Source organism: Calonectris borealis, chromosome 1 (genome assembly GCF_964195595.1).
Source record: "Calonectris borealis chromosome 1, bCalBor7.hap1.2, whole genome shotgun sequence".
NCBI lineage: Eukaryota > Metazoa > Chordata > Aves > Procellariiformes > Procellariidae > Calonectris > Calonectris borealis.
This window is the reverse complement of record NC_134312.1, coordinates 212,728,005-212,742,145: the sequence shown is the minus strand read 5'-3', so window position 1 is coordinate 212,742,145 and position 14,141 is coordinate 212,728,005. Positions and strand designations below refer to the sequence as shown.

Sequence of the window (14,141 nt, the reverse complement as noted above, 5' to 3'; positions counted from 1 at the left end):
TTGATATGTGTTTCTTTCCCAAAGAGAATTTTTCAGATCTCAGTATTTTCTCACTCTGAAGGCATTGCATATACAATACAACTCCTCCTCTCTCAAGCTGTGTTTATTGAAGCTATGGATATCAGGATCAAATAACTTGTGAGGCTTTTCATTGGGGCATTTCAACTTTAAATATATGAATACCAGAATTGTACAGACAAAGCCAAGTTTTGGGTCATACCGCACTGCAGTTTGGGCTCTCGGGTGGTGGGCTCACACGGGCTGTGTGCTCTGGTTTTTCAGCTCAGATCGGGACTGAGCTTTCAAAGAAAATGTCCCTTTTTGCCCTCCCTTTCAGCACTTTGGTTCATCTTGTGTGACAGTCTTGGTGAACGCGTACTAGATTCGTTTGTATTAAACTGATCTTGAAGATGAGCTCACCCAAAGCATCCACCTGCTAATGGGTGGTCAGTTCATGAGGCCAGACTAGAACTAGCCCAAAGAAAAAGCCCTGAAATGTGTAGTTTGTGTCGTCTCCTATTTGGCCACGCTATTTGGTAATGTGAACCTGCCCAGAACTCACCCACTCACAATGAGTTCTTCACTGAAATGAGTCAGAAAAACAAATTCTTTTCATTCTATCTGCTTGCAGATTTTTGTGGAGGGCATGGTTTAAGTAAGACCATCTACCCAATTCACAGCGTTTTACAGTAGCTGAAAGTAGCTCTTCTGCCCGGAGCATTTGTACATCTCCTCAGAAATGCTCTTTTTGGCAAAACTGTGTAGTTTTAAGTAATCAAAGCCTCAAGAAAGTTTTTCTGCACTTGAATATTGCAACAAATAGCATACCTCCATCTTTCAGAAGACGAATTTGAAATTAATTTGTGAATAAGGTTTTTAAAACAAGAAAAACTTTCCAGTGATAGCATATTCAAAATTACTTCAGTTGAGCTGAAGACAAGACCCTTAAAAATCTGTGGTATTGTAAATTTGATATTGCAGAACCTAAGATTTACACAGTGATCATGTGCAAAGGGCTCTGCAAAGCTATGGCAGACCATCTGCGTGTGCATGGTGAATGTTGGTTTATGGATTTGAGGCAATTTGAGAAAACTTAAAATACCAATAACACATTGGCCCCTGGAAAGGTTCTAGGTACCTCCCTCAAACTCAGGTTAATAAGAAATTCTCTGTTTTTCTTTGAGATTCAAGGCAAAGGTTGCTCTGAAGCATAAGAAGAAGGAGCTTCACCTTCCCCTCTTCTAGTCTGCTTCAGCCAGACAAGCTGCTGGATCACTTCAGTCAGCTGATTAATTCTTTAAAATCATTACAACCTATTCACTTTTATTACTCGGTTAGTTTTCTGCTGTGGAGAAGGCAGCAATGAGGGGCACTGCTGGGAGCAATGGGCAGTGGTGGGGCAAAGGACCTCTCCTTTCCAACAACAGCAATTTCTTATTCTTCTCAACCCATCAGGTGAAACGTCATCCTTTTTACTTTGTATTTGCCATGAGCTTAGACACCATTCATCACCGCTGTGTGTCACATGCTGTTTTGTAAGGCATTTTAAGCTAATTTTAAAGTACTTTGAGGTATTTTTTAAGCAGTTCATGACTCTGAAACCATGGGGGGTTTTGAAAATAGATTCAGAAATGGTGGGATTTGTTTTACCTTATTTGGATGATCTAAAAGTTCATCATTTATGTAAGCTAGGCAATCAAAGTTCCCTCTATAGGAAGGCAAAAAGGTGCCTGCACAGGGAGAAATTTATTTCACATCTGAAGTGCACATCTGAAAGCACCAAGGTGAACAGCTTATTCTCTCACTGTCCTTGTTTTATTCCTCTGACCACAGAAGAATTCTAAATGTTGCCTGATTTTTGGACAGCTTAAATTAGAGAGGGTGAATCTATCCTTAGCATGCTTTTACCACACTCCCATGTGTGTTGGCAGGGAGCACTGTTCTGCTGGTGTAGGGCAGTCAAGGCTCCTTGAATCCAGTCCCATGTTTGCTTGGCTGAGGAAATGACCTGATGTCTCTCTCTTTCCAAATTATAAAATTTGCTTTAAATGCTCACTTTATGCATAGTAAGTCACCAATGGTCTTGGGAGATTAGATATCAAACATATCATACAAAACGCTGCTATAATTAACATGCGTTTATTTGTATTTTCTTTTCCCCAGAGTTGAAAGAAAGGAGCGTGCACGTTTGAAGACGGTGAAATTCAACGCAAAACCTGGTGTAATTGATGCAAAAGGGGTACGTAAATAGTGAAACCTTTTGAAATTGCTCTTTGTAATTGTTTTATATGTTTCAGAGTAGAGAAAATTTTAGCAACATAAGGAATATTTAGATTGTTGCAATCAAGACTTGGAGTACAGTTGAAATATAGAGAGGAGTATAGTATGATAAAATCTTCTAAATAATTAAATATTCTTTTATAATAATACTGACTGACAGTGCATCCTACTTGGAAGATACTAAGAAAATAAAGAGCATTCTGTGATAGCTGTATTGTAGTTAAATGATGGATAGAGAAGAAAAGACATTAAAAACCAATGCAGATCGATAATTGTTTAATGAAATAGGGCGAGAAGTGTAAATTCCCTGGCTTCAGAAGCTGTTAAATCTCAAACGAAAAATGAAAGTTGAAGAGTCCTGGATGCAAAATTTAGGTTTCGGATGTTCTGCTTTGACAGTTGTGACAGACATTGAGCACAGGTGTGTTTCACAGCAGGCACGACGGGCCAGCCAACACAAAACGTGCAAGTTCCCTTCCACCAGCGCTATCTGGACGGAACGGCCTTCCTGCTGTTACCGCGCTCCAGCATCGCTTTATTGTGCCCAACAGTCAACAGTTTTCACTAGCCTGATGTCTAATATCCTGTACGTTGCCGGCTGGCTGGCAAGAGTTATAGCGTGAGAAATGCCCACAGTCCTGGCTGTTGAGGTATATTTTTCTGCTGAACTGTAGCTTGCATTTGTAGCAGTAGTAAATACTTGACATTACATTTGCAGGGATTTATTTTTGAAAACCGTCCAGTTGGCATACATGGTATTTACAACTGAGGGCTCCTGTGAGCAAACCAAGAGATAGAGCTTCAAAAACCATCAGCAAAAAGTCCTGTTTGGCTGCAGAAAACACAGGGCAGGGCCAAAACCAGGTGATGAGAGGACACAGTCATAGGTAGGTGTTAGCAAGGGACAAAACCAAGTGGTTCAGCAGGTCTCTTCCAGACCTGCTGTTCCTGTGGTCCTCTGCCTAGTTTGAAATTCTCATTCTTAATCTCTTCTTGCTTCATTTCCCTCTCTAATGGGAATAATATACTTCCTTTATCCCAGTTTATTGTGTCCTTTCGCTTAGACTGTAACAGATTAGCAGGGTAAGAAGTTCCTCTTGCCATGAACATGCAGTTCCTAGCGCAGTGGGTCCCAAGCCTCTACATGTCAGAAAAAAAATATTTCAGACTTGCAAATACTTCCCGGTTACTGCTCTACAGAGCAGTTCCTGACTTCAGTGCAGATGCAGAAGAATTGCACTGACTGAAACCAGTTTTCCAGATTTATAAGGTACGTTGAATCAGAGTTCAGCCTCTGCACGTTATTTGCACATGCAGATAACTTGGTACAAAACATATAACAAACTTCATTGTGAAAGGACTTATTCATCTCATTGCATTTCTTCAGGAGGCAGAACTCCATTTTTCAGTTTGAAATGACCACTCTCTGCAACCCTGTAAATAAATGTTGCCATTTATTTTGGGAGATAATAAGCTTTATATTGCCGATGAAATCACTTGTTAAATGTCTATTTCCTGTATATAATCAAAGCCTCAGGGGAATAATTCATATAACTAACGGTCCTTATTCAAGTGAGTCCGTCAAGAATTTAATTACCTCTTGATTCCCTGAATTGTTTTTCCATTTTTGTCATCAGTGTAACATTAATCTTCCAGCCACTCACACCAATGTTTGTTTCAGTATTTAGGAAATTGCATAATTGCAGACCAAGACCGTTGTACCCTTTTGGGAGCACACTTTCTACTATTAGTATTTGCTAAAATTTGCTTTTGTCTATTAAAAAAAAATCCCACAATTTCAAGGCTAATGTTTGAAAGAGCATAAAGGGAAAAAGCGTTCACTGTTAAATTAAGCATCAACATGTAAAATGAGGTGTTTGAATACACGTGTAAGTCTGTGCGTTTTACGGATCAGCATTTCCATTTAGTCTTTCAATGTTTAAAAAGAAGCGGTGTAAGCTGCCTAACAATGCATGCTTTACTTTTTTTATCTGGAAGAAATTCAGTCCAGATAAATAGGGCTGCATTAAGCCCAGGAGAACTCTTCTCTTTTAGCTTGGAAATCAAGCTAAAATTCAAGATAAAAATCAGGCTTATGTGTATCTGTTGCACCTTTGTTCTCACACATTCATGACCATGTGGGCAAGTGGTACTATCTTAATTTACTCTAAAGGTGAAACTGGGAGAATAACATTTCATGTGATACTTCTAAATTTGGCCAGGAGATGTGCATGGAAGCATTTTTTAACAAAATTTAACTGAATACAGAGAATGCTTGGGGTTTTTTGCACACGTAAAAGGTTTATCCTGTTGTGATTTTACGTGAAGCATCTTGCTGGCCCCAATTCCTTTCTTCCCTTATAGAAGCAATGTTTAAGACCTAATAAGCTATAGTAAATGTTTTATGAGATAGTGCCAAAACTTCTTTGAGATAACTTCTGTCTGTGATTTTAAAATATGAACCGTCTAATTATTCTACAAGTTTTAAGTGTCTTATGCATTTTCATCTGTTTATGCCTCATTTTTAATCCCAAACCCGGAGATAAGATGCAAAGAAAGTATTACAGATGGTGTGGCATTTGTAGCTGATCAGCTTCTTGCGTCACACTAAAAAGGTGTTTAAGAACACTCAGCAATACAGTTGACAAACCTGTTAGCAGGGATAGCTAAAGGATAATCTTTTCAAAGGCCCAAAAGTTCCTGTTTTTCAAGCCAAACTTGGGTGCATTACCTCATCTAGAAAATGAGTTCAGCATTTTTTAAAAAGGTGATTTAGAATATTTATATCACTTTTAATTCATTTCATTGGACTCCTCCAATCCATGGCTTGTGAAATTAAAGTCTACAAAATCAGGACGGATACAAAAACAGGGAATGTGAATCACAGTTAGGGAGCTCCAGTGAAATATTCCAGTCTCAAGTTTAAAGCAGGCAATGGATAGGACCTTTCTGTACAATGCATAATTAAATTCTGATGCTCAACATTACAGGATATTGTACAAAAGATAAATAATTTAAAAAGAATTAGATAAGTTAGCAAGCAATGGATGCAATGGCAACTTTTAACACTTTTGTCCTGTAGCTCAGAACATACAAATTGTTGATTTCAAGAAGCAGAGAGGTTATAAAAGGGGAAAGATCATGTTTGTTCTACTTTTTCTTTTAAACATCTGTTATTGGACAACTTCAGAAAAAGCTAACTGGATCTCTGGTTTAACCCAATAGGGCTACTTTTCTTTCATGCTCTGTTTATTTTGACCAAAAGAAACTTATTTGCTCAGGTTCAGAGACATCATCAGAATCTTAAGTCCTCTTAACATTTTTAAAGATATCAAAGCAGTTAGAGATGCTAACACCTGTGTAATAAGGAAAAGAATACAAAAACTGGTATAAACAGCTTCATTTCCCCAAGCAAAGATTGTGCTTCAGTTGTGTTGACCAAGTTCAGTCTCTAGCTTCATTCATATAATTGTAGTAATGATCTTCACCAGCTTTTCTAATTGTTACTGAAGGTGGCTGGAGTATCAAACCAACCAGTCCTCCCCTCTGGTTCCCTACGGCTGCTCTATGCTACTGCAGCAAAGGGCAAAGTTTCCAGGACGCTGGCTACCTTAAAGTTTCAAACATAAAAAAGGTAAATGAAGATAAGATAACACAGTCATGATTTCCTAAGCATTTGCTGTCTCAGCCTATGGGGCCCACTGGTCTACGGATAATCAATGGAAAATAGAGCAGCCCAAAGGGTTATGTCTGATATTTATGCTGGAAGAAGCTACAGGAGTTATGTGAGCACAAACTTAGTTAAAAAGTATGTTTTATGCTATGTTGAACTCAAGTTCATATGCCAAGTGTTTTCTGATGCTCACCTTTGTGCCAAAAGGAGCAGAACATGTTAGTAGCTGTGAGCAGGGTTATATATCTGCCAAAGCAGCATACTGAACTCTTGGTAATTCCCCCTACCATAGGCTTCAGGCTGAACAAGAATAGCCTTTCCTTTTCTAATCCTAAAACCCACAGTGGTTGACGGCTTTTCAGATTTTTACTGAATCAAAAAGATTGTCAAACAATGATGGGAATATTACAGAGGGAAAAGAGACAAGCCAGGAATCTGCTTTTTTCTCAACTGTTGTAATTACTTCCAGTCTTTCAGGAGATAAAAAGAGCATCTCTCTTGCTTTTCTCCCTGTCAGATCATATAATCTTTCTTGACTGTCTCTTGAAAATATTTTCATAGTGGAAACTGTAGCTCTTGGAAAGACCTTTATCAATATCTCACCTTTTTGCTAATATTCATGGATGTCGCCTGTTCCCAGAGAAGTGTTGCGCTATCTTGAAGCGTAACGTTTAGGTAAAACTTAATGTTATTGTCGTGGTTTAACCCCAGTCAGCAACTCAGCCCCACCCAGCCGCTCACTCACTCCCCCCGGTGGGATGGGGGAGGGAATCAGAAGGATAAAAGTGAGAAAACTCGTGGGTTGAGATAAAGACAGATTCATAGGGAAAGCAAAAGCGGCGCACGCAAGCAAAGCAAAACAAGGAATTCATTCACTCCTTCCCATCGGCAGGCAGGTGTTCAGCCATCTCCAGGAAAGCAGGGCTCCATCATGCGTAACGGTGACTTGGGAAGACAAACACCATCACTCCGAGCGCCCCCCCCCTTCCTTCTTCTTCCCCCAGCTTTATGTGCTGAGCATGACGTCATATGGTATGGAATATCCCTTTGGTCAGATGGGGTCAGCTGTCCCGGCTGTGTCCCCTCCCAATTTCTTGTGCACCCCAGCCTCCTCGCTGGTGGGGTGGGGTGAGGAGCAGAAAAGGCCTTGACTCTGTGTAAGCACTGCTCAGCAGGAACGGAAACATCCCTGCGTTATCAACACTGTTTCCAGCACAAATCAAACCATAGCCCCGTACTAGCTACTGTGAAGAAAATTAACTCTATCCCAGCCAAAACCAGCACAGTTATAGAGAGAACTGGTTTTTTATACCATATGCCTTCTCATTTCACACCTTATTTGGCCAGGGACTCCAGAACATTGTCTTATGGAAAAATACCCAATTTCAGTTCCCAGTGGAATAAATGTCATGCCTCTCACAATCTCTCAATTTTTGATGCATGTGTCAGGGTGCATGGGGGGCTGTTCAGTCCATGACTAGTGGACTAGTGAGGCTGCTCAGCTCACTAGAGATGAGGTGCCTGCTGAGAAAGGGTACTGCCCCATCCCTCCAAAATGTCTCCCAGCAGCTCTGCTGCACATCGGCAGTGCAGGTCCTGGGCTGTGACCCACACCATATTGCTCCATCACTATCCATTAGTCTTTTTTCTATTCAGTTAGCTCGTCATCCACAGTTCTTTTCTTATTCCAGTCAGATCACCTATATTGCACTCAACCTGCCCCTTCAAATGCCTCTGAATGTATTTATTATGACAGTCAGAAGCTTGATAGCAGTTAATAATATTTCTTATGAGCAGATTCTGTTTACAGATCCCACAGCCCTGCCTGCAATGTAAAGTTGCCCTCTTGCTTTATTGTCATTTTAACAACACTGCACAGAGGCATGAAAGGAAAAAGCTAAAATTGACTGAGATCGCAAACTCGATATTGTGGTAAATAAAACCCACTGCATACTCAATGCACCTCTCTTCCAAATGTCAAAATCCAGTGACTGTCAGGACTTCATACGTAGGACACGTTTTGACAGCTTATTAAGTATTTGGAAATAAAAACCAACCCACTTATTTCCAAACAATTTATGCTTTAGAAAATCATGGTATTTTCATCCCTAGTCATCAAATCAGAGAAAAACTGATCTGTAAGGAACCTCAGGTGTTCACCGAGTCCACCTCCTGCCCTGAGGGTGTCTTCTGTACCTTCCTCCTGTCTCGCTGGTTTGTCTAATCTCTACATAAAGACCTGCCATGACAGAAATTTCATATTCTTCCCAAACAGTCCACTCCAGTCCTTCACTCTCCTCATCATTAGATCGTAAACTGCTGCGGTTTAAGCCTGTTGTTTCTTCTTCTATCGATGTATATGGAGACTGGATTATTTGTCTTCATCTTCACCAAGCAGAATCAGAATCATAGAATCATTAAGGTTGGAAAAGATCATCGAGTCCAACCGTCAACCCAACACCACCATGCCCACTAAACCATGTCCCTAAGCGCCTCATCTACACGTCTTTTAAATACTTCCAGGGATGGTGACTCCACCACTTCCTCGGGCAGCCTCTTCCAATGTTTGACCATTCTTTCAGTAAAGAAATTTTTCCTAATGTCCAGGCTAAACCTCCCTTGGCGCAACTTGAGGCCATTTCCTCTCGTCCTATCACTTGTTACTTGGGAGAAGAGACCAACACCCACCTCGCTACAACCTCCTTTCAGGTAGTTGTAGAGCGCGATGAGGTCTCCCCTCAGCCTCCTCTTCTCCAGGCTAAACAGTCCCAGTTCCATCAGCCGCTCCTCATAAGACTTGTGCTCCAGACCCTTCACCAGCTTCGTTGCCCTTCTCTGGACACGCTCCTGCAGTCACCCCTGCCCTGGTCTCAGGTACAACATCTGTGCTAGCAGTTCACCACGGCAGATCTGGGTGCATTAATGAAAAGGTGATAATCCCAACTGAATCCCTGCTTCTCAGAAATTAGAAAGCATAAAGATGTATTAGACTATCTATCCTCTCTCTCTGCCAATCAAAGATTGCTTCTAACATGTACCAGTGTTTAACAAGGCTTAAGTTTTCTAAGTATAAAGTTTCACCACTTTTAGTGAGAAACTGTTCTGTAGTCCATAATCGGAAAGTTTGCCACATATTCTGTGTATTTTTACCAAGTTTTCTTCGCACTTCTCTTCTAAAAATATTTGACATAATGAATGGATTTCCTGAAGTGATTTGTACTGGGACAATAACAGAAGCAGAAGAAAATCCACAATCTGAGCATGTTTGAAAACCTGCATCTTCATTGCGGAGCTAGCTGCTGATTTGGAGAGCCTGGCAACGCGCGCTCACCAGTGGGTTACATTGCTCCGACAGAGAAAGAGCAGATCCTCTGACATGTGCTAAAAATTGCAGTCATTGACCCCTCAGTTTTCCTTATAAAGTAATCCACTCACTTGCTTAATCATGTTTGCTTTCTGAATTCCCTCCAGTCAGCAGCAAAATGGTAGTGAAAGGAGAGATACTGGACTGGGAATAGCATTTCTGTCCACGTTGGTGTGTATTTGTCCATGTGTACGTGTATAAAAAGAGAAAAGGAGAGCCCGCTGCCTTTTTTTTCGCCCTCTAAGTTTGGTGATGAGAAAATAGCAACAGATGCCGGGTAAAAGATAATGGAAGTGTCAAACACCAGAATCTGTGAGATCACAGGTGGAGTGATGTACTAAAAAGAAGAGCGGTTGAACGTAAATTAAGCAGCATACACCTACCCGCAAGGATGATACGGAGGAGGGTTAGTGAAGGTGGCGTAGGCACTGACACACAATCAAATATTCTTTATTCTTGGTCTCAGCCAGATTTATCCCTCCTTACTGATCTAGCCTGACTTTTCTCTGTTCTCCCAGTCTTTCTAATTTCTTGTTGCTATTTAATGGGAACGGCTGCCTGTGGGGTATTCTTCAAAGAAATCTGAGCACTCTTACTGGAATAAGTGCTCAGCTCAGCTATAAATTGGCCTCCAACTGGTATTCCGACCGTTGCTTAGAAAAATGATGACTTGTGTAGCTGTAATCTTCGGGAACTGGAGGTACATATGCCTGGGAGTGATGTGCCTAGGAGCAATCTGCCTCTGTGTACTTGCCTGTGCAATCCAGCCCTTTTATATGTTTTCTAGCCTGCCACTACTGTAGTTTTTAAGCCAGTGAATAATGCTGCTGCAATGTTGTTGTTCTATTTCTATACTTACAGCTATTTTTAAAGACGTTGGGTTAAAGAGGGCAGAGTGAACTGCAGTCAGCTCTGTTGCCCAGGATAGCAGCTGGAGGACAATGACCTGGATGCAGCGCAAGACTGGGGAGCAGCAGGAGAGGGTTGCTCCACCGGGACCCAAGGGTGACAGCAGCCTCACAACAAGGGGTGCAGTCCAGGGCAGTCCCAGGGCATGAACAGAGAATCTGGTGGCAGCAACCAAGGTTGGTCCACAGCCCTGTGGTTCCCAGAAAGTCCGTAGTGATGAGTCAGGTCCAAACAAGGCAGGAGGTCATGTCAGTGAGGTGGGGTGGGATGGGCAAGACACAAGGCAGGGCACAGGCAAACCGACAGCATCGCCCTGGCAAGAACCACGGGCTGTGGGAGTTTATTGAACCTACTTGTCCTGCAGACACACATCCCACCGATGTGATCCCAGATGAGATCATGAATAACCAGGACTGAGTTGCTGTTTACTTTGTTCTGTGACTATCAAAGCCCTTTGGTCCAAAATTTTCTAGCTTGCCTTTCTTATGACTATTCCAACAGCATTTGCTACCACTAGATAATGTTAGGCTTACTAATGGTATATATAGCTCAACATAAGGCTTATACTACCAATTCTGACTAATTTTGATCATTAGAAATAAAATCAGTCTTTGCTGTGTAATTAAATTTTAGTTTACAAATCTTTTTCCATTCCTTGGTGCTACTTCCACTTGTAGTATCAACTGAATTGAGTATTCTCTTTTATTTCCATTGCATCGTGTTTCTAATGTATTGAAGACAAAGAGCCTTCCCATTAATTGCAGTAGAAGTTGACCTGAGCCCTAGTATGTGTTTTTTGCTAAGGATCGTTACATTGGTTTAGTCACGTTAAAAATAGCAGACATGAACTAGAGTAAAAAGTTAGAATATGAATTCAGTCATCCAGCTTAGAGACATTTGAAGGGAAACTTTGGATTAGGCAGGCCTTAAAAAAATCTCAAAGAGTATTTCCACTGGGATCTGATCTGATTCCTAATAACATTTTAGCATTCCTAGTAACATTTAGCATCCAGAATGGTTCACAGCGTGGCCTCGGCTGTATAAACAAAATGACTCTTCAATAACACTCCAACAAACACATTGCAATTTGCCCAAAACAAAAATATTTTATTGTCTCAGTGCCAGACAATTATTGGACACCCACCGATATTAAAAATAATTAATAATAAATCCTACCTAAAATATGCTTCCATTAGGCATTTATTTATAATCTTCTGGAAAATGTCTAAGGAACACATGCAGAGATGAGTCTTAATGTTCTAGCTTGGTTTTTACCTCTCACAAAAACATTTTACCTGCACAATTGGAAAGTCTGAAATATGGCTTCCTGCAGAAATATGATTTACACATGATGGTGGGACAATTCTGTAAATCTTGTAATACATTATTTGATTTTTTTTAATATGAATTTGCTGTCTCCTAAATTAAAATTTCTCCACCTCAAAAATCCCAAGGCGAACAACTCTTCCTTTCTTCATGGTGAAGAGCACCAACCTGCCACTGTTGGCTAAAAGAGATGTGATGAATCATGCACTGACTGTTAAGGGAACCTGGGGTCACTACCTCTGCCCCAGGCACCTACGGGGTAAATGTTTAAAGCTAGACGCAGTGGATCCCATTTCTGTGAGCCTTACCTGGGTGCACCTTCTAAAAAACACAGCAGCCATTTCAAGACACAGCGAGACAGGGTTATGGCCCTTCAGGGCTTCACAAGTCTAAGGCGTGACAAGGATTTGCAGTCCTTATCTGCTTTATCTTGATCAGACATGATAATCTAAACTTTAAGAACCACAGGGCCTTATTCAAACTGTGCAGTTTAAAAGCCTGACGTAGATCTCTCAGCCATTTCTTTTGGACTAATCTTTGCGCTAGTAGTTGCAGTGAATAAACTAGGCACTTGTAACAAGTATTCTGAATATACTTGCTGTGGTTTAACCTGGCAGGCAGCCAAACACCACACAGCCACTCGCTCACTCCCCCCACTCAGTGAGACGGGGGAGAGAATCGGAAAAAAAGAGTAAAATTCGTGGATTGAGATAAAGACAGTTTAACAGAACAGAAAAGGAAGGGATAATAATAATAATAATAATAATAATAATAATAGATTATACAAAATGAGTGATGGACAATGCAATTGCTCACCACCCGCCAACCGATGCTCAAGCAGTGATCCCCCTCCTCCACCAACCCCCAGTTTATATACTGAGCATGACGTCATGGTACGGAATACCCCGTTGGCCAGTTGGGTCAGCTGTCCTGACTATGCTCCCTCCCAGCTTCTTGTGCACCTGGCAGAGCATGGGAAGCTGAAAAGTCCTTCACTACTGTAAACACTACTTAGCAACAACTAAAACATCAGCGTGTTATCTACGTTATTCTCATACTAAATCCAAAACACAGCACTACACCAGCTAATAGGAAGAAAATTAACTCTACCCCAGCCGAAACCAGGACAATACTCTTCCATTACCACTTTGCCAAGTGCAAAATATAAATGCTTGGATAGGTTAGGTTAGGTTAGGTTAGGTTAGGTTAGGTTAGGTTAGGTTAGGTTAGGCAAAGCTATCTAGAAACGCATAGGGGTAAGCCCTCTGCTCAGCCCAGCATATAGCTGTGTCAATATGAATTACACTCTTGCTGTGGAGATAGTGCAGGCTCCTGAACTACTTTGCTTGTATACCTACAGGTGGAAAAATTACGGACATGAAAAATCCCTTCTACTCATAACTGAGCTTTTTATAGAAAATCATTCTGCATGTCATTTATTTGCAAGCGTTGTGAATCAGTATTTTACTGTACACTCCCCCGTCTCAGAATGATTGAAATTTGCTTTGCTGTAACCAGAGAATAAGAACAATTTTTTATGTGTGCAACTTAAAATAAGCTTTGGAAATCATTCGTGTCATAAAATTTCTGGGTTTACATCTCCATTACTAATTGACATAAAATCTTTTACAAAACCATTGTTTCTGCAATATTTGAATTTAGTTGTTACTCTTTAGCAATCATTCAAGAATGCTCCTCTGTGATAAAATGGAAATTAATGACAAGGATAAAAAAGTAATGTTGCACGAATTCCTCATCAATTCTTATAGATAGGTCTTCATAAGAAGTCAAATAAAGCTGGTGGAAATTATTAAAAGCAAATTACTGAGCAGAGATATTTTCTGCACAAGGACTTTTTATTGGCAGAGGGCACTAGTAGGTCTGAAGATACTCTCCAAGCTTTGGTATGAAACTGCCCAGCTCAGGCAGGAGGAATAAATTGCTCTTCTCCCTCTGGCTTTGTTGCTGTCTGGCTTCTCGTTTTCTCTCTGTTGGATTTAAGTTCTGGAAAAGTTGCAGGACCTCAGAAATGGGGGTAGCATTGGATGTCATGGAAGAATCAGATCTCAGCATCATTCCTGCCAGTGCAGCCTGTATCTTGGAGGAGACATCTTGTCCCCATGCCAGAGGAAAAGCTGGGTCTCATTTGTCCAGCTGCCCTTGCTCTTTTGTGCATTTTCACATCCTCCACAGTCCTGTCTTCACGTTTCAAGACAGCTGGAGCTGGTGCCAGGCAGTGGACGCTGGCTGCACGTCTGTTTTGACCTGAGCCCATATTATTGGGCTGCCCTGTTTGTTCCCTTGAGCTGAACACATTTCACTCAGCCTTTCTGCAAGGTACATTAGAAATACTGCTGTCATCAGCATCTAGTTCACTCATGTGCTCAAGTAATCAAATGAAATTCAGTTGATAAAACAGCACATAGCCAGGAAAATTTAACTGTACAGTGTCTCATTGCTCCAGGATATCTTGAGGCACTCCACAAAGACAGGCAGTAATTTAGTAATAATGCCTGTTGGGCCCAGGTCCCAGTCGAAAGTAAAGGAAAACAAGTGAGTATTCAGTTTTAATTTATGCCATGGTAGCAG

General features: G+C 41.0%; 1 protein-coding gene across 4 annotated transcripts in view; it reads left to right on the top strand.

The window, feature by feature from the left end:
- The window catches only part of DLG2 (discs large MAGUK scaffold protein 2), a 1,041,736-nt gene that overhangs the window by 989,705 nt on the left and 37,890 nt on the right, over positions 1-14,141 (top strand). For all 4 annotated transcript variants that reach the window (XM_075140226.1, XM_075140229.1, XM_075140227.1 and 1 more), the window contains one exon: positions 2,164-2,239. In XM_075140226.1, coding sequence (XP_074996327.1) covers positions 2,164-2,239 — 76 coding nt within the window. The remainder of the gene's footprint in view (positions 1-2,163; positions 2,240-14,141) is intronic.